General features: G+C 42.7%; 1 protein-coding gene across 1 annotated transcript in view; it reads left to right on the top strand.

Moving 5' to 3' along the window:
- Nucleotides 1–870: 870 nt before the first annotated feature.
- Nucleotides 871–24,316, top strand: part of Foxo1 (forkhead box O1) — a 105,886-nt gene continuing 82,440 nt past the window's right edge. Inside the window, exon 1 of the mRNA XM_063232661.1 lies at nucleotides 871–1,825. Within this exon, the coding sequence (XP_063088731.1) occupies nucleotides 1,211–1,825 (615 nt within the window). The 5' untranslated portion in view covers nucleotides 871–1,210. The remainder of the gene's footprint in view (nucleotides 1,826–24,316) is intronic.

Raw genomic sequence — 24,316 nt, 5'->3', positions numbered from 1 at the left:
CACGCGCCAAGCCCCTTTCTTTCATTCCTAGCTTTTTAGGTCAGAATACAATCGGTCTGGCCAGAGGCTGCCGACCTGGACGACTGGCCTTGGGCTAAGTCGCACTGCCCAGGCCCGGCTCCCGGGCGTGAGCAGGTGGGATGTGTGCGTGGGGGCGGCGAGAAGCGCACGCGGCGCGCTCTGCACCGCGCGGGGCCCGAGGACTTGACAGATCGCCGCGAAAGTAAACATTCCACAGAATAACAGCCCCTCCCCGACTTCCCACGCCGCTCCGCAAAGAAATCGTGGGAGGAGCCGAGCGAGGGGGAGGCCGAGTGGAATTCTGTGCGGCCGCCTGCGCCGCCCACCCCGCGCCCCCGGAGCGCGGCCTCCGTCCTCGCCCCACCCCGTCCGGGTTTGGCTCTGAGAAGAGGTCGGGGCGAAGCGGGCGTCTCGTTTCACTCGGGCTTCCCGAGTACTGGGCTTCTCTCCTCCGTAGTAAACAAAAGTGTCGCCGCCGCCTCCACGCTGGTTTGCTTCCTAGCAATCAAAACACTGAGAGGGCGAGAGACTCACAGAAACACTCGAGAATTACCAGAAAATAATAACAGATCAGAAAAAAAAAAAAAAAAGAAAGAAGCAGTGCGTGTGAGAAACAGAAAAACACCCCACTACCCCCCACCAACCCACTGCCGCCTCCCAGAGGAAGGCCAGGCCCCGCCCAAGCTCGCACTCACTGGCTGAGTGGGTGGCGGTCCCGCACGCTCATTGGTCGCGCAGGATGCCAGTCAGGGGCGGGCCGGCGCGCGCGCCGCCGCGGGCGGGGGGCGGTGGCAGATCCCGTAAGTCGGGCAGCGGCGTAGTTGCTGCCGCCGCCGCAGTCACCGCCACATTCAACAGGCAGCAGCGCTGCGGTCGCGCCGCCGGAGAGAGCGAGCATCAGTGCGTCCGCGTTTCTCTGGCTTTCCGTCCGCGGCCCTGTCACCAGGAGCGCGACGCCAGCTTGCCGTTCAGTCCGCGTAGCCTGTCCCGAGGAGTCCGGGTGCGGATGGACCCGCGAAGTTAAGTTCTGAGCTCGCTCTTCATTGCCCCGCGCCGGGCTCCGGGTTTCCGTCCGCTCGCGGCGCTGACCTCGGCCGCCAGACCTCGGCCGGCTCGCGGCGCCCTTTCACCCCCGCGCTCGCTCTCCCCTCCTGCGTTCTCCGCGGCTGGGGGAGGGGCGGGGGTCACCATGGCCGAGGCGCCCCAGGTAGTGGAGATCGACCCGGACTTCGAGCCGCTGCCCCGGCCGCGCTCGTGCACCTGGCCGCTGCCCAGGCCGGAGTTCAGCCAGTCCAGCTCGGCCACCTCCAGCCCTGCGCCGTCGGGCGGCGCGGCCGCGAACCCCGACGCTGCCGCGAGCCTGGCCCCGGCCCCGGCCCCGGCCGCCGCTGTCAGCGCTGACTTCATGAGCAGCCTGAGCCTGCTGGAGGAGACCGAGGACTTCCCGCGGGCGCCCGGCTCCGTGGCGGCGGCGGTGGCGGCGGCCGCCGGCGGGGGGCTGTGCGGGGACTTCCAGGGCCCCGAGGCGGGATGTCTGCACTCGGCGCCGCCGCCGCCTCCCGGGCCGCTACCGCAGCACCCGCCCGTACCCCCCGCCGCCGGTCCGCTCGCGGGTCAGCCGCGCAAGAGCAGCTCGTCCCGCCGCAACGCCTGGGGCAACCTGTCCTACGCCGACCTCATCACTAAGGCCATCGAGAGCTCGGCCGAGAAGCGGCTCACGTTGTCGCAGATCTATGAGTGGATGGTCAAGAGTGTGCCCTACTTCAAGGACAAGGGCGACAGCAACAGTTCGGCGGGCTGGAAGGTGAGCCGCCCGGGGCGCGCGGTGGGCGAGGCGCGGGAGTGGCAGGTGCGGTGAGGGGCTGCCCGCTACTGGCCGGGGCGCTGGAGTAGTGCGGGGGCGCGCGCGGGCGAGTTCCGGACTGGGAAGGGCGAGTCTGGAACTAAAGAGTGGAGAGAGTACCCGACTAGAGGGCTTCGGGGGGGGCGGGCAGAAAAGTTTAGCCCGCTAAGGAAGAAAGGAGTTGACTCGGAGAGCCTGCCCCTGTCTCCGCGGACCTCCGAGGGGAGGGGAGCGCCGCGCCGCGGAGCCGTTTCCGCCGCCCCGGTGGTGCCCATGAGCGCGCGACGGGGCCCCTGAGGACCCGGCACCTGGGGCGCGGGCTGCAGGTGGAGGGGACAGTGGGGCGCGGCCGGCGGTGCTGGCTCTGGAGGCTTGGGGGGGGGGTGAGCCCTCGGCTTTGTTTTGGTTTTAGCCAGAGTGGCTTCGAGTGCAAGGGGCCAGCCGCGGCGAGCCCGACGTAGCGCCGCCGACACGTGCGAAGGGGCGGCCACCGCCTGCGGAGAGCTGGCGCCCGGACGCGCGGGGCGAGCTAAAGTTCAAGTGTGACCCTCGGCGGGGGCGGGAGCTGCGGCGGCGAGGGAGGGGCCGCGGGCGCAGGAAGCCAGCGCCTTTAAAGGGCCAGCGCGTCCGGGCCGCGGGGCCAGCACTTTTCCTCGCAGGGAAGCGTCCCCAAACTTGGTGTTGCCCAGAGCGCGAGGCTTTTCCTTAGAAACGCCGAGGCTGCCCGGGTGTTTGTTGCCTTGACTTTTCCGTATTCCTGAGCACGGCGGCACTGGTGCAGGGCAGTTCTGTGACTGGGAACTTTGGGGAAGTCAAGTTGGAGGTGCGCGTCTAGGGAACTGCCGGGGACCACCTCCTGCGGGGGAGGGTAGTAGATTTGCGGATGAGAAGCTTCTGGCCCTTTTTGCCTTGCTTATTGAGACTGGGAGGGATTCAGGGTGGAGGATTGGTACAACCCGGCCAGGTGGTAAAGAAAGCCGCGGGGGCTCTTAGGGAGACCGGAGCTAGGGAGGGTTTCCGGTAGGTCTCCTCGCTGTGCAGCCTCGGCAGATTGAGTTTCTCACTGTCACAGGTGGAGGGCTTGGTGTGAGACGTACTCAGTTGAGTATCTTCGGACTGTATTGCATAGTGAAGATCAGTGTTTGCCGCTCAGTTGTTACACCAAGATTGTGTTACATACAAGATCATCCTTGTGGTTAATGTGTGCCAAAAGGTCAAGTTAGTTACATCACGTTGATGCTCCTGGAAAAAGGAGGCAAGAGTTACTTTCTTCCAAAGTGTGTTTCAGAGTAAAGGGTATCACTTATAATTTTATTGCGAGGCTTTAAGTGCAGTTTTACGTAGTTTTTAGGAAGATAAAAGTGCGACTTTAAGCTCGACCTAGTAAGTCTCAAAATCGGGATTGTCTGCCAAATCCAATTTTACTTAATATTTGAATTAAAGTGTTTGGCTCCTTTGTGAGTCTTACTTCAGCTTTTAAAAAGCATCTGTCATTTAAAAAAATCTTTGGCGTTCAGACAGCAAGTGTATACTTAACACTGTTTTTTTTTTTTTTTTTTTTTTTTTTTAAATGTCCTTGGAAGTGGATACAACCTACTTTTACTGGTTGTATCCATTTTGGAATATTTGCCGTCTTGCCTTAAAAATGTCATTGTCAAAGTATTTTGACTAGAGATACCACTTAAATTTCCCAAGATTTATTTGCTCATTTTTGGTTTTTTGAGACAAGTCTCACAATGAAGCTCAGACTGGCTTGTAATTTGCACATCTTCCTGTCTCAGCCTCTGAGGTACTGGGATTACAGGTATTGGCCAGGTTTTACTTAAAAAAAAATTATAGGGTTATATTACTCTGGTAGCCATCAGTTTCTTGTTCTAATATTTGAAATGCATATATAACTTTATTTTTAAACTTTGCTTACCAGGGGCTGGGATTTAGCTCAGCGGCATAAATACCTGCCTGGTACCGATTAAAAAAAAAAAAAAAAACCTTTGCTTACCAGAGCTGGGAGATCCCTGAAGTACAATAAGGGCTGTACCACTGGGATGGAGGCCGAGTTCCCGGGGAACCTGGGTGAAGCTTTGAGAGGCACTGAGCTTCCTTTCTCTGAGGAGCTGTTGCAGGGGTGAGGAGAGTCAGTTGGTGCAAGTTAGATTACAGCAAGTGCGTTTTCAGTTTGAGTAAAAGGGTATTTTAAGAAGTGAAGAAACAACTTGGAACTGTTCTAACTCATAACTAGTCTTCTGGTTAGAATTTTCATAAAAATGAATTACTTGTTAAAACCAGGTTTCACTCTCAGATCTGAAAGATCCTATCTAAAAATTCATAAAGGGAGAATTTTTACTCTGATTTTTAAAAATCCAATTCTAAAATGCAAATGAACCCATATTTAAGGGTTTTAGTACTGAGGAGAGATTGCTTTGAGAAACAGAATATTTTCTATGATTTACTACAGGGAATTATACTGAATAGTTAAACGTGATTTCTTATATTCTTGGACCTTTCTGAAAAATTTGAAAAATAGTTTGTAAAGACCAGAGTAGTTGGAAGGCTATTGGTGAACTCATTTGATTTTGCTTACATAGTTAAGCACTGGTTATACTTGAGAAATATATGCCTTTCCTGTTCGTGAGAATGGTATGTTACATCTGTCTTACACTGGTTTATTTTACTTTAAATGTCTTTCTTTCTTTCTTTCTTTTTTTTGAGACGGGGTTCCAAAGTGTAGTTCAGGCTGGTCTTGAACTGACAGCAGTTCTACCGAGTTTTTGTGTTTCCAGGTGTGTGCCACCGCACCCGGCTGCTTTTTTTTTTTAAAATATTGTGCAAAATTGTCGTAGTTACACATAAAGTGGAACCTAAGACATTTGGAAAACCCAAGATCTTTTAAACTAGTTCAGTATTTATAAACAGTGAAACTTTATTTCCATGACCTGCTTTCTCACATAGAAAGCTTTCTAAAGCTTAAGAAGCAGTAGTGTCAGCTCCGATTTTTTTTTTTATGGCAGTTTTGAATTGAATCTTGTTTTTTGTTTTGACATTATTTGGAACAGTGTTAAGCTAAAAGAATGTGTGGACTGTAACGTTTACGACACATTGAAGAGATTTTTAGATTTTATTATGAAATGTCTCAGTCTTTAATTTGGAATAATATTGCTTTAATTTGGTCTATGAAACGACAATGCATTTATTTGTATTTTGAAAAAATCACTATTCTGTAATTTGGATTTTTAACGTGCCAATACATAGTTTAGCCACAGAGCTTTGTTTTGTGTTGTTTTGCACATTATCATGTTTGACTTAAAGAATCTTGGTGAGAATGGTTGAGAGGACCTGAGTATCCTTCCTCATTCTTATTTGTTCCTCAAGTTACCTAAAAGAAAGCAAGTTTTATGGTTGAGCAGAAAGACTCAATTCTGTATTTGGGGAAGGAACAATGAAGAAAGAGAGTTTAAAATGTCTCAGAATTATGCAGATAAATGGGATGGTCTTGTTCATTAAAGGCTTAAAGGTAATCTCAGCTTGCTGTGTATCTTACGGCTAAAATATTTTGTTCAGAAACTGAAAATAGGGGCCCAGGATTAAGCTCAGTGGCACAAGCCGCCTGCCTGGCAAGGTGAGGTCATGAGTTCAATACCTGGTACAAAAAAAAATTTTTTTTGAAAATAGATACCAAGTCTGAAGACCTTATTTAGGTTGCATAAGAATGTATATTTACTTTTTATCTATGGTCTTGTGGCAGGCAGGCCCTTGATTGGGAAAACAGTGGAAAGTATTATTTGTTTTTTGAGTGATAACTCTGCTTTTTTTTTTTTTTTAACTAAAATGGCAAACATTTGAGTACTGAGAAGAAAATACAGTGGTTCCTCAGTTCAAGAAATTGATTTCTTGCACAGATGTGTTACAGACAGCCATATTTGTGTTTGTGGGGGTAAGATGGGTGTTGTTGTGTTTCTCACCTGACACAGAACTTGCAAACAAAAACAAAATTTTGCCAAATACTTTGGCTTGTGAACCAAACTGTTCTCAAACAAAAGTCATGAACTGAGGTACCAGGGTATTTTAATTTTCATGTGAGCTTTAAGAAAAATTGGAGTTGTAGGAGACTCCCCAATTGCTGAAAGAGTAGCAGCAGACATAAATGCCAGTGGATTTCATGCTGTGCTTTGGGAATCTTCTCTGTGGCCATATGAGATAGGGATGAGAGGAAAGAACATTTAGAATCTTTGATTGGCTAGAAATGTTTTTCCTGTTTTTGTGCGGTGTCCTCTTTATCCAAGTTCCAAACTGCAGCTTTGTATTTAGACTTTCTAAGAGAGCAGCCTTGTATTGCCTGGAATTTCTTTGGGAGAGCCTGAAGTACTTGCATTTTTCTGGAACACTCTGACCTTGGAAGCTGCCCAGGATCCTGGCAACATGGGAATTTACCCAGCCCTTTTTTTGGGTCTGTCTGTGTTGGAGCTTTTTGGAATCCTTTTGGAAAAGCAGTATAAACCTACAGGGAGTGAAGAGAGCAACATTTTCAGTTACATAGAAAACAGTGAGTGGGTTTGTCTCTTCTTTTCTGCAGCTAAAGACATACCTTGGCCATCATAGCAACAGCTTGTAGAGGTTTGTCTAATCCTCAGTGCCTCCCCCATCAAATAACCACCTTTTTTTGAGGAGTACAAAATTCTGAAGTTTGGTGTTATTTTGCGCTTGTGAAACAGAGGCCCAGTTCGTGTATTTCTTATCAACTTCAGGGCTAAGCACTGTAAATAGTGTATCACAGTTAGTGAGTTGACTTAACCTTACCATTCAGAAGGCATTTAGGCCACCTTTATTTTTTATTCCAACGATCTTAGTATACTTTTGGTAAAAGCTTAAAAGAGCAAAAGAGGAAAAGCAAACTTGTCTTGATAAAAGGTTAATGTACTTGGAAAGCTAAATCTTATTTTTTGTTTGTTTGCATATTTATTTATTTGTTTGGTACCAGAGGTTGAACTCATGACCTCATGCTTACCAGACAGGTGCTATGCCACTGAGCTATATCCCTGGCCCTTCTGCATATCACTCATTGAATTTTTACCTTAGTGCATTACTTAAATTAGGACATAAATGCAGTGTGTGTTCTTTACTTCAAGTCGTATTCATTGCAGGAAAAAAAATCAAGTGAGAGTCCTGAGTGTGATTAGTCCTGTAGCCCTATTCTGGTTTTTGTTTCGATAATTGCTAAAGCTGTGCTCTGAGGTCATTAATCACTAGGTCAGGGGTGGGGTTGGGGTGTGTATGGCCAAGCGTTCCCTTTTTTCAACTTTCCTTTGAGAAATCTTTTCTGTATTGGACCTGGCTGCATTGTATTGTCCTGGTCTTTTCCTCAGTCCTGCATCTTCCTTTGATTAACTTACCTTTCCTTCTCTTCTCCGTAATAAGTATACTTCAGAATTAGTTGTAGACTTTCTCTGTTCTTATTCTAGCTCCTTTATTACCCTGTTTCCAGTTACTTGAAGGCTATAAGTTTCTAACTTTGACCTTAAATTCAAAATCTCTAAACTCAAGCATACTATCCTTATTCTCAGATGAGGTTTCATTTCAAAGTCTCCAATTAGGTTAGTGGTCTAGGGTTCGTCTTTATCATAGCTTTTAAACCTGTATTTTCTCTTACATTATTTAGTGTCACCAAGTAAATCTGTTAAATCTTCCTTCTCAGGGCCTGGTGAGACTTAAATCTTTGCAGCCCTTAAGCATTGCTTTAGGCTAACTCATATATTTTGGGCCTAGACCTGACTGTCCTAGAGCTTGGGTCATTTTGTCCTGCTTGGCCTGCAAGGTTCATGTCAGTACACTGACCTCCAGTTTTGGCTCCTGCCCCGAGGAATTTTTACTATCTCTTGAGAGACTGCTTGGTCATCTCTCTCTTTTTTTTTTTTTTTTTTTGTCTTTTTAGTTTTTATCGGTACCAGGTATCGAACTCAACGACTGCCTGCTTGCAAGGCAGGTCCTTATGCCGCTGAGCTAAATCCCCAGCCCCAGGTTATCTCTTAATTCATGCCATTGTGTTATAACTTTAATGTCTACATGTTTTGGCTTCCTATGTGTATTGTAAATACAGTATATAAGGTTAGGAAAAAATTTTCCTTTAATCATGGGTCTTTTATATTTTAGCTTTTTACGTAGCTAAGATTTTCTTAATGTACATCATGTAAAAAAGGTAAACAGTGTAACTAAAGAACAATGATTATTATTATTTTTTTTTGGGCAGTACCGGAAATTGAACTCATGGCCATGCACTTGCAAGGTAGGCGCTTATGCCGCTCAGCTAAATCCCCAGCCCCCACAGTGATTATTTTCATTAGATGGTCAGACTATTGTTTTCATTTATTTGTTGAATAATTAATATGTGCAAAATGTTGTGGTCCATGTTTCTAAATCATAGAAAAGACACTCAAATTTATTTATTTATTTATTTATTTATTTATTTTTAAAGGTAGTGCTGATTTAATATAGTCTTTTTTTTTCTTTTTTTTTAAATTTTATTTAAGGAGAAAAGAAAAAGCAGAGAAAGGGTACAAGTTATACAGATTTGCAGAAAAAAAATGAACAGTAGGAAATTACTAGTTAATGGATTACATATTGTCATCTTAGAAATAATTGTTCAAGTCACAAAATTAAAGCTTGTAAAGTGGACATTCCATCAATGATACTGCAAACAGTTCTGTTCAATGATCCAATAAAACTCTGTGATATCATATTCTATCTTATACACTTAAATATACATGCAGTTATATAGTTTAGAGCACTTTCTTTTCCTCTCTTTTGTACAATGACTATTACACATTTTGGGTTTCATTGCTCTCACGGTTCTTATTACTTTTTTGGAAGAGAGTAAAACCAAATATGACATAACAGAACAGAATCGGTCAAGTCAAAAGGGTGGACATAATAGATAATGTGAAAACATAATACAAGGTGATCAACAATGGTTACCATAATGCCTCCCTCTATCTCTAATAGAATTGCCTATACCATTAGTTATAATACAATTGAACAAAACAGTAAAGAACAAAACCGACAAAACCAAACCATTGGAGACATTGTAGGTCTTCAAAAGTAGATAAAAGTCAACGAGAATGGGCGTTATAATGAATCTCATTATCTTCACAGCTGATGCCTAAATTTTCAAACCTGATACTATCCAGCAAAACAGAATAGGGGAACATCAGTTAAAAACCAGATGGTGAGAGTAATACAGGGCTTTAAATCGAGGTAATGGAAAATCAAAGTGGATTACTATAATATATCCTGTTATTTTTTTTCTTTAATTAAAAGAATAAAAATTTTAAAAAAGTATTAAAAAGTAAATAATGGAGTGGAGATTGAGATAAAAGAGGGCATAACAACGAAACAGCACAGATCAAAACATAACAATTTAAGCAGAATAGTGTTTCACCACCAGATAATCCTGACCTAAAAGTAGTTACCATATTGTCTCTTTCCTTGAAATCCTTGAGTACAACTTCGTATACTGTAGCATTAAGTATATCAAAACAGTGTAAAACCATTTAAGAGAATGACAGCATTACAGAGTATTTAGAATCGACTAACAGAAAATGAGTAATGGTTTCTGTATAATCTCCTTGTCTTTAAAAGGTTTTTGCTTATACTATCGTACATAATAAAATCCAGTAAGATACAACCTATTTAGACCATTGGAGACAGAAGGACAAAAGCTAGATGAGACTTCAAAACAAGATGATACTAAATCAGTATTACCTATTAAGATGTCATTTTCTCCAAAATAGCTGTTCCTATCATCCAATCTTCTCTGCCTCATTTCTGTTGAGCTCTTATTCTGTCAGTAGCTGTCAGTTTGTCTTCTTCACTTTGTTCTCTGCTCCATTAGTTGTGGCCTCCACTATTTCTGGATTCTTTGTATTTTTCTTTTTTTAGAATATCCTGCAATACTCTCTGTAGAGTTGAATTGGTGGTTGCAAATTCCCCCAGTTCCTCTTTATCCTGGAAGCACCTTGTTTTTCCATCAATTTCCAGGGACAGTTGTGCAGGATATCTCAATCTTGGCTGGAGATTATTATCTTTCAAAGCTTGAATTATTTCCCCCCACGCTCTTCGTGATTTGATGGTTTGTGCAGAGAAATCTGCTGTAATTCTGATGGGTGCTCCCTTGTAAGTGGTCTGTTTCTTGTCTCTGACAGCTTTTAATATTCTGTTCTTGTATTGAATTTCTGGAATTTTTATTATTATATGCCTGGGTGTTGCTCTGTTTGGGTTGTAGGTAGCTGGGGTCCTGTATGCCTCATACATCTGAGTATCTTTACCTTTTGCTAAATTAGGAAAATTCTCCTGGATTATTTCTGTGAGTAGCTTTTGTAGTTCATTTGTTTGTGTCCCTACTTCTTCTTTTATGTTCTTAATCCTTAAGTTATGGATCCTCTTATCATCTTCTTGTCTTTGTATTATTGCTGTTTGTTTCTTTGTTATTTTTAAGAAGTTTTTCATTTCATTCTCCCATGTTACAATTCTGCCCTCCAGTTCAGATAGTCTGTCCTTAGTTTCTTTCAAGCTGTTATGCCAGTCTTCTATAGACTTCTTAGTTTCTTGGTAGTCCCTTTGAACCTGCTTCACGTATTCTATGCTTTCCCTGTTTTCTCCATCAAACAATTCTCCCCTCTTTTTTTGTTCTTCCATTCCACCATCTGTTTTTTCTTGGGTGAGGCTTAGCATTTCTCTAACTATTTTGCATACTTCTAGCTTCAGGTCGTTGATAACTTCATTCCTGAATTGGTCTATGAGGCTCTCTATATGGTGCTTTATGTGTATTGGTGTGGTGTCCGCTATTGCCTGTTTCTCAGAATTGGGGGCCGAGGAGCCTTTCTTGTTGCTGCCTCTTCCCATATTCTCTGTTCCTTATATATGCAAGCTTATATGAGAGGCCCAGCTTCTCTCCCTGTCAGCCACAGCCTGATCGAATTGGGCCGGTTAGGTGTTCCCAGTCACCGCTGTGCACCAGGCAGCCTACTCGGGGGCCCGCCCCTCCCGGCCTCCGTCAGGCTCTGGGATCTGGTTTGGGCCAGCCTACGGGGTCCGCCGGCAGCGTCACGCAGGCCAGGCACTTTTCACCAATCCCGCCCGAGAGGGGAATGTGTGGCTGGAGTCGCCACCACGCCCTGCTCCCGCAGGACTGCTCGGGCCCAGTAAGTCCGCTGGAGTCAAACTGTGGTGGAGTGTCAGTTTCTCTCACTCACCTCGCCACAAGTCAGAACATGCCTCCCTGCCCGTCCTGTTTTCGACTCCGTTCACAGACTCCCGTTTTCAGAGTTTCTGCGCTTCTCTCTCCTTGCCGAGCCAATGTAGAGGCAGCCAGCCACTACGCGGCGGGAAACCCAAATCGCGGCTTCCAATGGCGCAGGCTCCAGCCTCAGCAGCGAGACTTTTCTGTTCCTGTTTTAGCACCAGGACTGCATTCCAAGTTGGTTTCTGTCAGCCGAGTTCGTTCCTGAGTCAGCAGAGTATAACTCCACCTGCTTATGTCTCTTTAGTCCGCACCATACCTGGCTTCTGAGCCTAGTTTTTTTTTTTTTTTTTTTTTTTTTTTGTCTTTTTCATTTTTATCGGTACCAGGGATCGAACTCACGACCGCCTGCTTGCAAGGCAGGTGCTTATGCCGCTGAGCTAAATCCCCAGCCCCTTTGAGCCTAGTTTTTCAGAGAGCCTCCGGTAGTTGCTGTGATCTGTCCGCCATGTTCTCCCGGAAGTCAAGACACTCAAATTTAGACCAAGTAGGGAGACAGGGTATGATGTACAAGTAACTATGGTATATAGTAGGAAGGGCTAAATAAATGCCTTAGAGATAAATGAAATTCTCTACTGGTCATTGAGCTAGGCCTTCAAAGGGGAAGACTGTTGCCCTAAGATTTCACTATGAAATTTTTCAAACATTCACCAAAATACGTAAATACTTAGAACCAGGTTGTACTAAAATACTTAATTGTAATTATCATATATCTAAGTGTGTATTTAGCTTTCCTTTCACAATTCATCACATTTTTCACCTTTACTTTTGGTATGGTCTGGCATTCATGAAGTCATGGGAATAGAGAAAAGGAAATACCAGTTTCTCTGAATGATAGATGTGTGAAATACAATCTGAAAAGTACAGGTTGGACAATCTATTGTAGAGTCAATTGTAGATATAATAAAATGATTGTTTTTCTGTCAAACTTTATCTTTGCATTCACAATATAAGAAATGAAAATACAGCTGCATTTTGACATTTTTAAAATGCATCCATTTCCCCTGTGGTGCCAGGGAACCAACCCAGGACCTCAAGCAAGGTAGGCATGTGCTTTACCCCTGAGCTACACCTCTAAATAGAGACCTGTGGAATGCACTATAAAGCCTGCATATTGCGTGTAATGTTGAAAATGATGTTGTAAATATAAGGAACAAATTATGTAATATAATATGAATTGTTGACACTGAGACATTCAGCTTTTTGCTTGATCTGTTCTTTAAAATTAACTTCCATGCTCAGTGTCCTAGCAGCAGAGTGGTTCAAAGAAAGATTTGATCAAACTTTTTTTTTTTGGAGATAGAATTTTATTTTGTAGTTCAAACTGGCCTTGAACTTTGTTTTTTTTTTTTTTTTTTTGTCTTTTTCATTTTTATCGGTACCGGGGATCGAACTCACGACCGCCTGCTTGCAAGGCAGGTGCTTATGCCACTGAGCTAAACCCCCAGCCCCATGGCCTTGAACTTTGCATGCAGCCCAGGCTGGCTTTGAACTCCTGCCATAATCCCCCTTGCCTTAGCCTTGTGAGTGCTGTGATTACAGGTGTGCACCACGAAAGCCCTGAGCTAAAACAATTTTTATCTTTGAAAAATGAGAAGTTCTGACATTCACAACTTCAAAATACAGTTAAGGCAGTGTTGAGGATTAAATATTAGATTATATTAGATTAAACAGATGTTTCAAAATTTAAATATCAGTTCTAATGCTGCATTAGCTAAGTGCTACTTTTTTTTGGTATTGGGAATCGAATTTAGGACCTTGGGCTTGCCAGGCAGGTGCTTGGCCCAGGCTAAATGTCTATGTATATATATGTATTTCAGACTGTCCTTGAACTCACTTTGTAGCCTAGGCTGATCTTGAACTCTGAGGCCTTCTGAGGGCTGGGGCTACAGGTGTGTGCCATCATGTCCAGCTGTAATGTTAGATATTTTTGCTAACCTTCTAATTGTCATATATTGTTATTCAGTAACTCAGGTACAAGAATGAAGAGTAGAATGGAACTATATCAGTAGATCTGGAAGCTGTTAAATTTGAACAGTACTAACTCCAAATTGAGGTCGGCCAAAACCGAATGTATCAGAACACTTGGGGTGAGTCTGATTGGTTGTCATAAATCAAAAAGGTTTATGCAATAAAAATTGAATTAATGGTATATCAGAAAGCATAAATCAGCTTTTTAAAAACTTAACCAAGAGCTGGGGGTTTAGCTCAGTGGTATAAGCGCCTGTCTACCAAGCCTGAGGTCATGAGGTTGTGAGTTCCATCCCTGGTACAAAAAACCAAAAAATAATTAACCAAGGATTGAAAGCTAACATGCTTTCAATGGTGAAACCTATCTGGAAGTAGCAGACATTATTTTATTTCAAAGATACTCTGCAAGAAGATAGGAGACAGTTAAATAAAGATACACTGAAAAGGCCACAGCTGTGAGGTTTTATTAAACGTGTATGTTTTGTTCCCTCTTACTCTGAAGTAAACAGCTTTCAGAGTATGGCAGATATTAACACACTTGCATGGCAAGGAAACAATAGGAAATTGGCCAGTTTATTTATTTATTTGAGACAGGGTCTCCCTCCGTGGTTGAGGCTGACCTTGAACTCAGAGCGATCGTGCTGCTTTAGTCTCCCAAGTCTGATTTCAGGTGTGTGCCACTGCTCAACCCAGCCAGTCCTAATTTTTAAAGCCATTATTATTATTATTATTATTATTATTATATTTTTTTCCTCAGAATACTTTGCTTTACTTTTTTTTTTTTAATTTTATTTAAGGAGAAAAAAGAAAAAAAAACAAAAAGGGTACAAGTTACACAGAATTTCAGAAAAAATAAACAGTAGGAAATCACTAGTTAATTACATATTATCATCTTAGAAATAGTTGCTGAAGTTACAAAATTAAAGTATATAGAGGGGACTTTCAAACAATGAGACTGTAAACAGTTTTGTTCAATGATCCAACAAAACTCAGTAATATGATTATCTATCTTATACACTTAAATATATATGCAGTTATATCTTTTAGAGAACTTTCTTTTCCTTTCTTTTGTACAATGACAATTACACATTTTGGGTTTTATTACAGTTCTTATTACTTTTTTTTTTTGAAGAAAGTAAAACCAAATGTGACATACCAGGACAGAGTCAGTCAAATCAAAAGGATGGACATAATACATAATGTAAAAACGAAATACAAGGTGATCAACAATGGTTACCATAATGCCTCTTGTTATCTTAAAAAGAATTGCCTATATCATCAGTTATGATAAAATTGAACAAAACAGTAAAGAATAAGACCAATAAAACCAAAACATTGGAGACATTAGAGGACTTCAAAAGAAGATAATAGTCAACCAGAATGGGCGTCACAATGAATCTTATTGTCTTCATAGTTGTAAAGCCATTATTATTTTTTCTTGTCTTTTTGAGACAGGGTCTCGCTATACAATGCAGGATGGCCTTGGGCTCGCTTTGTAGCTCAGGCTGGTCTTGAACTTGTAAATGATTCTCCTGCCTCAGCCTCCCAAGTGCTGGGATTACAGGAGTGCGCCACCACACCCAGCTAAAACCAATATTTTATTTAGTAGATCTAGTAAAGGTCAAAATTACAAGTTGTCTTTGGTCTTTTCATTTTGTAATTTGAAAAATGCTATGGGAATCCTTCACCTATGTCTCATGTTGGTGGGCTGGGGATTTATCTCAGTGGCATGAACGCCTGCCTAGCAAGTTCGAAGTACAGGGTCTGTCCTCAGGGAGAAGTGGAAGTCAGTTTGTAGATCTGTGGGGGAGACAGCATCTTTTCCAAGATTGCATGTTACTTCTATCGCCAGGTGAGTCCTTCAGGGAGGGTGAAGACTTGTCTGCCTTCACGGAGAAGTGTGCCACTGCTAATGTCTTTTATCTCGTCGGGGTAGGCACCATACCTGCTCTGGGCAGTAGGTGCTGATGCCTCCAGTGAGCCCAGCTTCTCTCACACATCTGCAGCTGGTCGCACATGGAGATCCTGAGATTGCCGTTTCTCTTATTTTTATGTTGTTGTAGTATTGCTGTATAGACCTCTGGAAAAAAAAGATCAAACAATTTTTGATATATATTCCCCTAGATGAAATTTGTCTAAATTCCAGTGTTGTTCTTTTCGTGGCTTCAGTTACAGAGCTGGTGCTAATGACATACCTTAACGGGCTGATTTCGCACGATTAAGATGAAGTGTGGGGAAAGAAGTTGGGGAGAGAGGGGCTCTGTTTCCACTTGTGCTCTTTTGATGATAAAGACTTGTCTTGACCAAAGAGGTTTTTTTCAATTGCTGTTCACAACAAATCTGGAAAATAGGTCATGATTTCATCAGTCTCTACTTTTGTTATAATAGAAATTTGATAGTCACTTAATTTCTGAAAAAATTCCTTGTATTTTTAACTGTTGCGTCATCCTGAAGTTATTACAGTACTGTCTTGGGCTTGCTGTGAGGAGCCTTCATTATTGGTTTGCTTAGTTAAAAATTTGAAAATAGTAGGTATCAGGAGATCGGAGTGCTTGCCTTTTAAATTCCGAATTATAGTACAAAAGCCAGCGAGCTTGATGAATCCTGTATGTCATATTTGGGTCTTAGGTGAGAGGGGAGTTGGTTTGGATTGTGCGAGAGGACCAGCGGTCTGCTGTTCTAAGAGTGAGTTGAGGCCTGGAGGTACCGAGCCCGCTTGCTGCCTTGGGTTTCGCTCTTCACCAGCAGTTTTCTTTTCTTAGTGTAGGAAACAAGTGCCCTCTGCCGCTCTCCTGCCTCGGAAGCCCCGTGCATATTTCTGAGGAAAGTCCCTTGTCTGAGTGAGAAGTCCTCGCTCATGTGGAGTCTTAACCAGTGCCAGGGTAGCCGGGGTAGCAGTGAAAGGACACACTGCTTTCTGTGTCTGAAAAGAAATGCATTTAGGCTTTAATTGGGAGAAATTATTATTGAATCCCCTAATTACCAGGTTTATATTGTGTTGTCCTTCAACGCTTGAAAACAAAACCAAATACATACAGTGTTTGGTAATGGTCTGTGCAAATAAGTGTGCAAGTATACGTAAGATAGTTTGGTTGCTTGTAAGGAAGGTCAGAGGAAATGGTTTGCATGTGGTTTAACTAGACACCTTATTTTGATAAGATTCTTGAAGTAGTAATGGCTGTAATGTGGAATTTATTGTATTGTGTTGATATGAAAATATTTTTTAGTTAACTTCCTAAAGTTAATTAGCCTTAACTGTAGGATTGCATAAATAACAAGACAGGTGTTTTATTCACTGTAATATTGTATCAGAGATAGTATAGCATCATGACTGGTTGTGAGGTTTAATTTGCTGGTTCAGTTTGTCACTATTGAGGTTTCCGTGTCAGGTTTCAGCCTTGTCCTACTGTGCTTTGGATATAGGAGCAACTTAGCTCCCTGAAAGCAAGAGTTACAGTTACCTCATCCATCTGTATCAGGGACCTCCTGCAGAGGTGCAGGAGGGAAGGCAAGTGAAGGGAACTGCAAGAACTTGTAAATACCAGCTGAGATTGTTTGTGTACTTGGTACCATGTTGGCTACAGACTCCAGGCTTGAGTGGAAAAGATCTCTCCAGATGAGTAGGTTGGCAGGCCATCATAAAATTTACATTCAACAAATGTGAGAGCTTCCTGTCGACTGTTGTAGTTTTCTTTAATCTTTGTGACTGACTTGGTCTTTGTCCTTCATTTAGAATTTTATTTTCTCTCTATTGGCTCATTGTTATTTGTTTGTGTTGAATATGAGCAGTTTCTGTTCTTCTGTTACCTGTGTATTTATATTTGAATTTGTAAAGTTGGTGAAATGCAATTTTGAATTCTGTAGGCCCTAGATTTATATTTATTATATGTCGTATATTACAATGGAAGCTTTCAGATTCCATATAACATTTAACACTCAGCATTTGATATTTTTGCATTTTAGAGAAAGTCAACAAAATTAGTCTCGTGCTCCCCCCCGAAATGGTTGATAAAATTGAGGATGAATGCTGAGAAAATGCATTAGGACTAAAGATTCCTGTGATTGGGTGTATTTTTGTGATTGACATCTTCAGTTCATCTATGATGCTTCTCTGCTATGACCACACTGCTGTGTAGCACTCCTTATGTAGTATTTTATTCCTGGACTCTTGGGGTGCAGCTTTAAAGAGCTTTATCTTTTCTTTTTTTGTTTTTTTGAGGCAGGGTCTCACTATGTGTAGTCTTGTCTGACCTTTCCCAGCCTCACCTGGAACTCACCGTGATCCTCTTGCCTTAGCCTGTTGGATGCTGGGGTTTTGAGTGTGTGCTATCATGCCTGGCAAGAGCTTTATATTTCTTGAACTGTAATTTTGACGCCTTTGATCTAAGTTATACCAGACATACTTACAAAGAAAGCAGGAAGATTGTTGAGATAGTTTTAAGAGTTATCCTGCCTGCTTTAGATGAGTTGAGTGGAATTGGCTCTCTCCCTGTGTTGGAGAAGGGGTCCCCAAAGCTCTGTACAGATGATTTTCCCCGCCACCATCGCTTAGTCTGGAATCCTCTCGTGGCTGCTTTAGTCAGAAGTATGTACTCATAACCTGTTCAGCTTAGTTGAGTTTTTAAAACTTTTAGTAAGTAGTTGGAGTATTAAAGTTGCCTTTTTAGTGTGTGATATTTGGAGGTGATGTGGGAAATACAGAATAAAATAGAGACAAAATATTGATTCAGATGTAGTCCATATTCATGCTGAATTTTTCCCCTGGATTATCAGAAGGTACATGTCTGATTACATTAACGATTCTTTTGCCATGCTTTATAAATTATATATATATATATATCCCCTCTCCCCTTTCCTTTGAGACAGGGTCTCCCTTTGTAGTTCAGGCTGGCCTTGAACTCACCATGGAGCCTAATCTGACATGGAACTTGTGTTGATCCTCCTGCCTTAGATTCTTGAGTGCTAGGATTACAGTTACGCAGCACCGTATCTGGCCCATAAATTACATTTCTAAACAACAAAAGGTTAAAAGTAATTATTGTGTTATGTGAACCCATTGAACAATGTCTGTGATTCTGGATTACATCAAATGTTGACTATTAAGGAGGACCTACTTAAATACCTTTAGTGCTGAAAGTGTGGAGACATTTTAAAGTTGTTAATGGTTTTGTGCTATGATTTCTGCCTGAGTTTATGTAAAAGAGGTAAGAAGGGGAAAACATGTCCAACTATAGATGTCATGAGCTGAGATCTATTATTGACTTCTTGGGGGCCTTCAATTAAACCTCTTTTAAATATCCACCTGCCTTTGTTTCAAATGTAGCTCATTTTAAGGAGTACTAGAAGGAAGAAGAAAGTAAATCAGGCAAAAATGAAAATTGAAACACTTTGGACTCTCAGGTTAGTATGTCAGAAGGATCCTTTTTTATTTTTGGTACAGCGGATCAGACTCATAATCTTGCACTTGCCAGGCAGTCTCTTGTGCCACTGAGCTGAATCTCTAGCCCTATCAGAGGGATTCTTTTGGTGACTTAATTTGTAATCGTGAACTGTGAATTTACCCCTGGGATTAGAAATGGAGACACTGCAGTCTCTACACTTCCCTAGTCGCATGTCCTGTTAAGTTTATTTCTGTGTGGCTGGTGAGCTTATTTCAGAATTTCACTTAAAAAACTGACTTTTTGCTCAGCAGCACAACAAGCACTTGCCTGGCAAGTGCGAGGTCATGAGTTTGATACTAGTATCAAAAAACAAAAAAACCAAAACAACAAAAACTGACTTTTATTAGACAGACAAACTTTCCCATCTGGGAGGGGCCTTTTGCAGAAAAGTTAACCTCTGCTGGGGAGGTAGTCCTGCTCCCCTCAGGTTGTTGTTTTATTGCTGTGACCTAAAACAAATTAGTGGCCGCCTTTCTGCAGACTTGTGCAGGGCACGTTATAGCTATGGCCTATGGATTACAGCAAATGTCTTGTTAGACCTCATTTGTGATGCAGTAGAGTGTTACTAGGATAGCATATTTCTCTCTGTTTAGAAAACTGCATTTGATGCCCCTTCTGCCTTTCATCACCTGAAAGCTTTTGGGTTTGGGCTAGATACTTTGACTATGAATCTATTACTGGCATTTTGGTTTGGCCAGTTATGGGGCAAGACCTTTGACATCCTGCATGGCTGTGTCTGGAACGTGCCATCCTTCTATTCGGATGGAATTTCCTTGTTTCCTGTGGTAGTATGGGGAAATACACATTTCAGCAAGAAGTGGAGAAAGAAGGGAAAAAGTAAAATTAGGATGCATGAAGGAGGGCATTGGTCACTGTTTCTGCTGGGTGTGATTTTATACAAGTCTGAACCTGTGAAATCAGTGCAAAATACTAACAAAATGCTGTAAGCATATTTAGATTTTTTTTTTTTTGTCTTTTTCCTTTTTATCGGTACCAGGGATCGAACTCACGACTGCCTGCTTGCAAGGCAGGCGCTTATGCCGCTGAGCTAAATCCCCAGCCCCAGCACATTTAGTTTTTATATGGATTCCTTTTTTAAAAAACTAGATATTTTAGGGTCTTTGAACTGTTTTGTGTTTAAGCACACAGAGTGATAAAGTCAGAATTACTGTCACATTTTTTTGTTGAGATTTCTACCGTTTCTGTACGTACCAACAGCTGAGAAGAGTTGGAAAAAGAAGAAACCCATCTATATTTTTCCTTGGGAAAGGGAAGGAAGTAGTTTACTGCTGCTGCCTGAAAGTCTACATTTACATTTCTGTTTCCTAACTGTAGTCAGAACTACAATCAACAGTTATCCCCTCAAATTGTCACAGAACCCAGGTATGCACAAGTGATAAATTATAGAAGCCAGAGTTCATATAGTATTTTCCTTTTTAAAAGTTACATAAGTTAACTTCTGTTGTAAGTGCTTTAATCAGAAAACTCCAATTTTCTCACACCTTGAAAATAATGGGTTTGCTTTTTGTTCATTAGTTTTTTTCGTTTTCCATGTAAGGCGGATGGATGTTCAGGGTAAAAGCAGTTTAAGGTCTGCGCAGGGAGTCTGCTTTGTTTTCAGCTGGCCTCCAGATGCAGTGCTGCATGTGTAGCCTCCTGGGCTTTTGGCTGAACACATCTAAATGGCTTATGAAAATAAGGATTCTTTTGATCTCCCTCTTCCCTACATTTTCATTTCTTTTTGTGCTTTTCTTCTCATGATCGGCCCCCCCCCCACTTAAAATTTTGATTTGAATAAATTGTGCTGCCCTAGTAAAGTAAATTAGGTAAAATTTCTTTAAAGGTCATTGCTAATTGCTGATGTGAGTTTTATATTCACTACAACAATCCTACTGCTGCTTTTGGAAATGGTCATTAAGTTATTAATAGAACTGATAGAGGTATTGAAAGTAAAGGATTTAATGTTTGTTCGTGCCTGACAAGTTATCTGTAGAGCTCTGCTTAAGAGCTTATTGAACTGTGTGATAGAAGGTAAGAGTCACAGAATAGTAATTTGTGCAGGGGCTGTCACTTGATACAGGTACCTTGCTTGGTCATTGGGAGGTTTTTAAGTATCCACTATCTTTACACTTTTTTTTTTTCCCCCATTTGTTTGTTTTGTTTTGATAGTGGTAATTGAACTTAAGACCTTATGCTGCCAGGCAGGTACTGTGCCATGGAGCTGTGTCCCCAGCGCACTGTCTCCACACTGTTAATAAGCTTCTTTCTGTATTGAACTATGATTTATCCCAACATATTTCCCCTCTTCCTCATTCCTGACTTGTTTCTTTTTTCTAAATTTGGGAGTTATGTTGATTTGCCGTTAGACACATGAAACTCCCTAACTTGTTTTCCCGTCAGCCCTAACATACTAACAAGCTGCTCGGAGGATCTGTTTATTTTGCAGTACTAAGGACTGAACCCAGGGAGCACTGAGGGACATCCCCACCGCTCCTTACCTTTTTTAACAAGGTCTTGCTAAAGTTGCCTGGCTGGTTTTGAAATATGGGATCCTGCTTCTGCCTCCTGAGTAGCTGGGATTACAGGCTGTATCATCACCCTGGAGTGGGATGTGGGATCCCAAAATGAGAGCTCTGCATGGGGAATGACCTACAGAGACTCCTGTGGGGTTAATAGTACCCTTGGCCAGCAATAGCAGGCATCTGGTAGAGTGGCCTGAGAAGGTCTGTGCCTGCTCTTAGTCACACTTTGACATAAACGAGGCGGGTGGATAACGCAAGACTGTGCTGGTCTCTGTGTCTCGCAGCCAGCATTTGGAGCGGGTTGGTAATGTGTTTGGTATACTGTATACAAACGCTCACTATGAGCCCTGGCAAGCAAGGGCCTCAAATAATTTAGGAGAGTGAGTTAAATTGAATCCACTCTGTGTTAGCTTTTTAAGCTAAAAAAATATGTTTGTGACATGTCTTTGATTTTTTTTTTTTGGTGCTGTGGATCGAACTCATGACCTTATACTTGCCAGGCAGGCACTTAAACCACTGAGTTAAATCCCCAGCCCCGATTTTTTTTTTTGGTCTTTATGAGAGGATCAGGCTGGCTTTTAACTCCCTTTGTACTCCAGGCTGACCTAGAGCTCACAGCAATCCTCCTGACGTAGTTTCCCAGTGCTGAGATTACAGGTGTGCGCCACCATGTTTGGCTGTCTTTGATTTAAAATTTTTTTTAAAGTTTTTATTTTACAGATAATAAAACCCAACGAAACAAAACAGAATAATGCCAGTCAAAACAAAGCAGTGAAATTGGTATAGAACTTTGAAGCAGGACAATAGGAAATCAACAGTGTCTACCATGGTTTATCTAGTTACCTTCATCATAGTTGGCCATTCCACCAGACATAGCAAAACCAAACCCAACAGAATAAAACCAATCAGAATAGAACATTGAATTAAGCAAAACAGTAAATTGGAACAAAACAAAACAGTGAGAACAGAATTGGACTTCAAAAACAAGACAGAAGGAAATCCCCGTATTTGCTATATTGCATATCATTATCCTCTTAATAGAGACTCAGATCACTGGGCCCAGGCCTGCAAGATCAAACAATACAAGCATTTAGTTACTTTTTGTATCTCAGTTGCTATCAACTCATCCTGTCCCCCAAACCAGTGGGCTGCCCACAGCGGTAGGGGTTTCTCGATTCTCAGCCCACACACTGGTGGCTCACAGGAGGCGCTGGCTTCTATCTTCCTGGGTCCCACATGGCTTGCCCTGCTTACTGGAAGGGCTAGTTGGCTTCTTCTTGATGGTCCCTCCCAGCCCCGTCATAGCTTTTGCTGATTCACAGGAGGTGCTCTGATATTTCTCTGTCTCTCTGTCTCTGTCTCTCTTTCTCTCTGTCTCTGTCGCTCTGTCTCTGTCTCTGTCTCTCTGAGATCTTGCTTGTATAGTCTAGCCTGGTGTTGGACTCTCTGTTCAGCCCAGGCTAGCCCTAAATTTACTGACTTTTGTCTTGGCTTTGGATTACCGGTGGGGTTACAGGTGTGTGGCTCCCCACCTGATTGTCTTACGATATTACTACTTTGATTATTTGGGAAGTATGACCTTTGAATTGGGAATAGGAAAGGAAGGAAATTATTTGCTACTGATAATTTGGATGTATGGATGAACATTTTTACTGAATCTGCATGTGCATAATCTGTCTCTCCCTCCTTTCCCCTCCTCTTTGTTTTGAGATAGGATAGTTGAGGCTGGCCTTGAACTCACTGTATGAGGCTGGTTGGCCTAGAACTTGCAGCATTCTTCCTGCCTCAGCCTCCCAAATCCTGTGATTACAGGTGCCACCACACCTAGCTATTCATGCCTTTTTGTGACATGTAGTTAATTCATATTGAACTTTGGGAAAGGGGAACCAGGGACTCAGCAGACAGCGCAGCGGTGAGTAGTCAGAGGCTTTTTAGCAATACTTTAGGCATGCATTGTCCTTAGTTATTCTCCTTCTATCAGCTAAGAGTCTGTGCTTTTCAATGGCAAACCTTGAACTATCTCTAGCTGTGGGCTGGCTTAGCAAATTCTATAACCTTCTTGTTTCATCTGTGTTGAATGCTAAAATTGCCAACTTTGAAAGGGGTGTACTGTTGCCTGGCTTCACATTCCAAAGTCCTTAATTTAAATTTCTGGCCTAGAGAGTGTGAGATTAATGGCCCGAAGAAGTCTCTTATGTTAGTAAAAGGAGTTAGAATTCTCAGGGTAGGGTAGTGTTTGGTGCTCGAATGAGGAAGGGAGACAATGCTGCCTGTGTGTTTGGGGTGAATGATTCCATAGACGTTTTATATGTTGAGATGACAGGGTTTGACCCAGGCAAATCAGCAGGCTCTGTGTAATCAGCAGGGTCTGTACTGCCCAGGGCTCTCAGCTTCTCTGAAGCCCGCTCTAAGTACCTGCGCCAGCATGATCTGTGTGACCTGGTACCTCCCCTGGACTCCAGAGCAGAGTCTTCTTACAGTACGAGGATTTCTGCAGCTCCACTTGGGATTGATTCTCACCCTTTCTGGCTGCTGAGCAGCTCTTTTCACCCCCACCATTCCCCACTAAATTTTTTCTCTCAGTGTTATTCCACGGGGAGTTGTGTTAACTGGGCTCCCTCCCGTGGGGTCAGGTGGGGTCAGGTGGGGGCAGGAGTCTAGGTCTGTGTTGGTCACAGATTGTTAGGAATGTGTTTCAGTCTCCTTTTACTGCCTGTAATTGTGGCCATTGTCAGCTGGCCTGCCCGTGGTCAGTGTCCATGAGGCATTCTTGGAAGTCCTTGGACTAAAGGTGCTGGTTAGTTATATTTTCTAGCATGCCCTGGTAGGGGTCCTTAGATCACCAGGATGTTCCAAAACCTGTGTTAGGATCACTTCAGAACCATCAGAATTCCCTCTAGTATCTACTTCTTGTAATGCCCCTATGAACCTAACCCAGACCTGTACTTTGCTGTAAATATTAGGAGTCTTAGATTCTGCTTCTGGCTGCTAACCAGATAATTCATATTTAGGCAAGTCACATCATTGCTGTATTGGCATCCTCATCTTTGAGTGGGGTTAATGATACTGTTGGGAAGTACCTGTAGGACAAGTTGGGGTGCTCTGACCAAGGAGCTTTGTAATTAAGTCACATTACACAGTATAGTGTTAGCCAAAATACTTGAGCTTAAAATTGAGAGCGCCTGAGACTTAGAACTTTCATTTTTTAAAAACTTATAGGCTACCTGAT

This window comes from Cavia porcellus, unplaced genomic scaffold (assembly GCF_034190915.1).
Source record: "Cavia porcellus strain 051 isolate PalLab524CR breed Dunkin Hartley unplaced genomic scaffold, mCavPor4.1 scaffold_21, whole genome shotgun sequence".
Taxonomy (NCBI): Eukaryota; Metazoa; Chordata; class Mammalia; order Rodentia; family Caviidae; genus Cavia; species Cavia porcellus.
The sequence above is the reverse complement of the archived record's forward strand: the minus strand, read 5'-3'. Positions and strand labels throughout refer to the sequence as shown.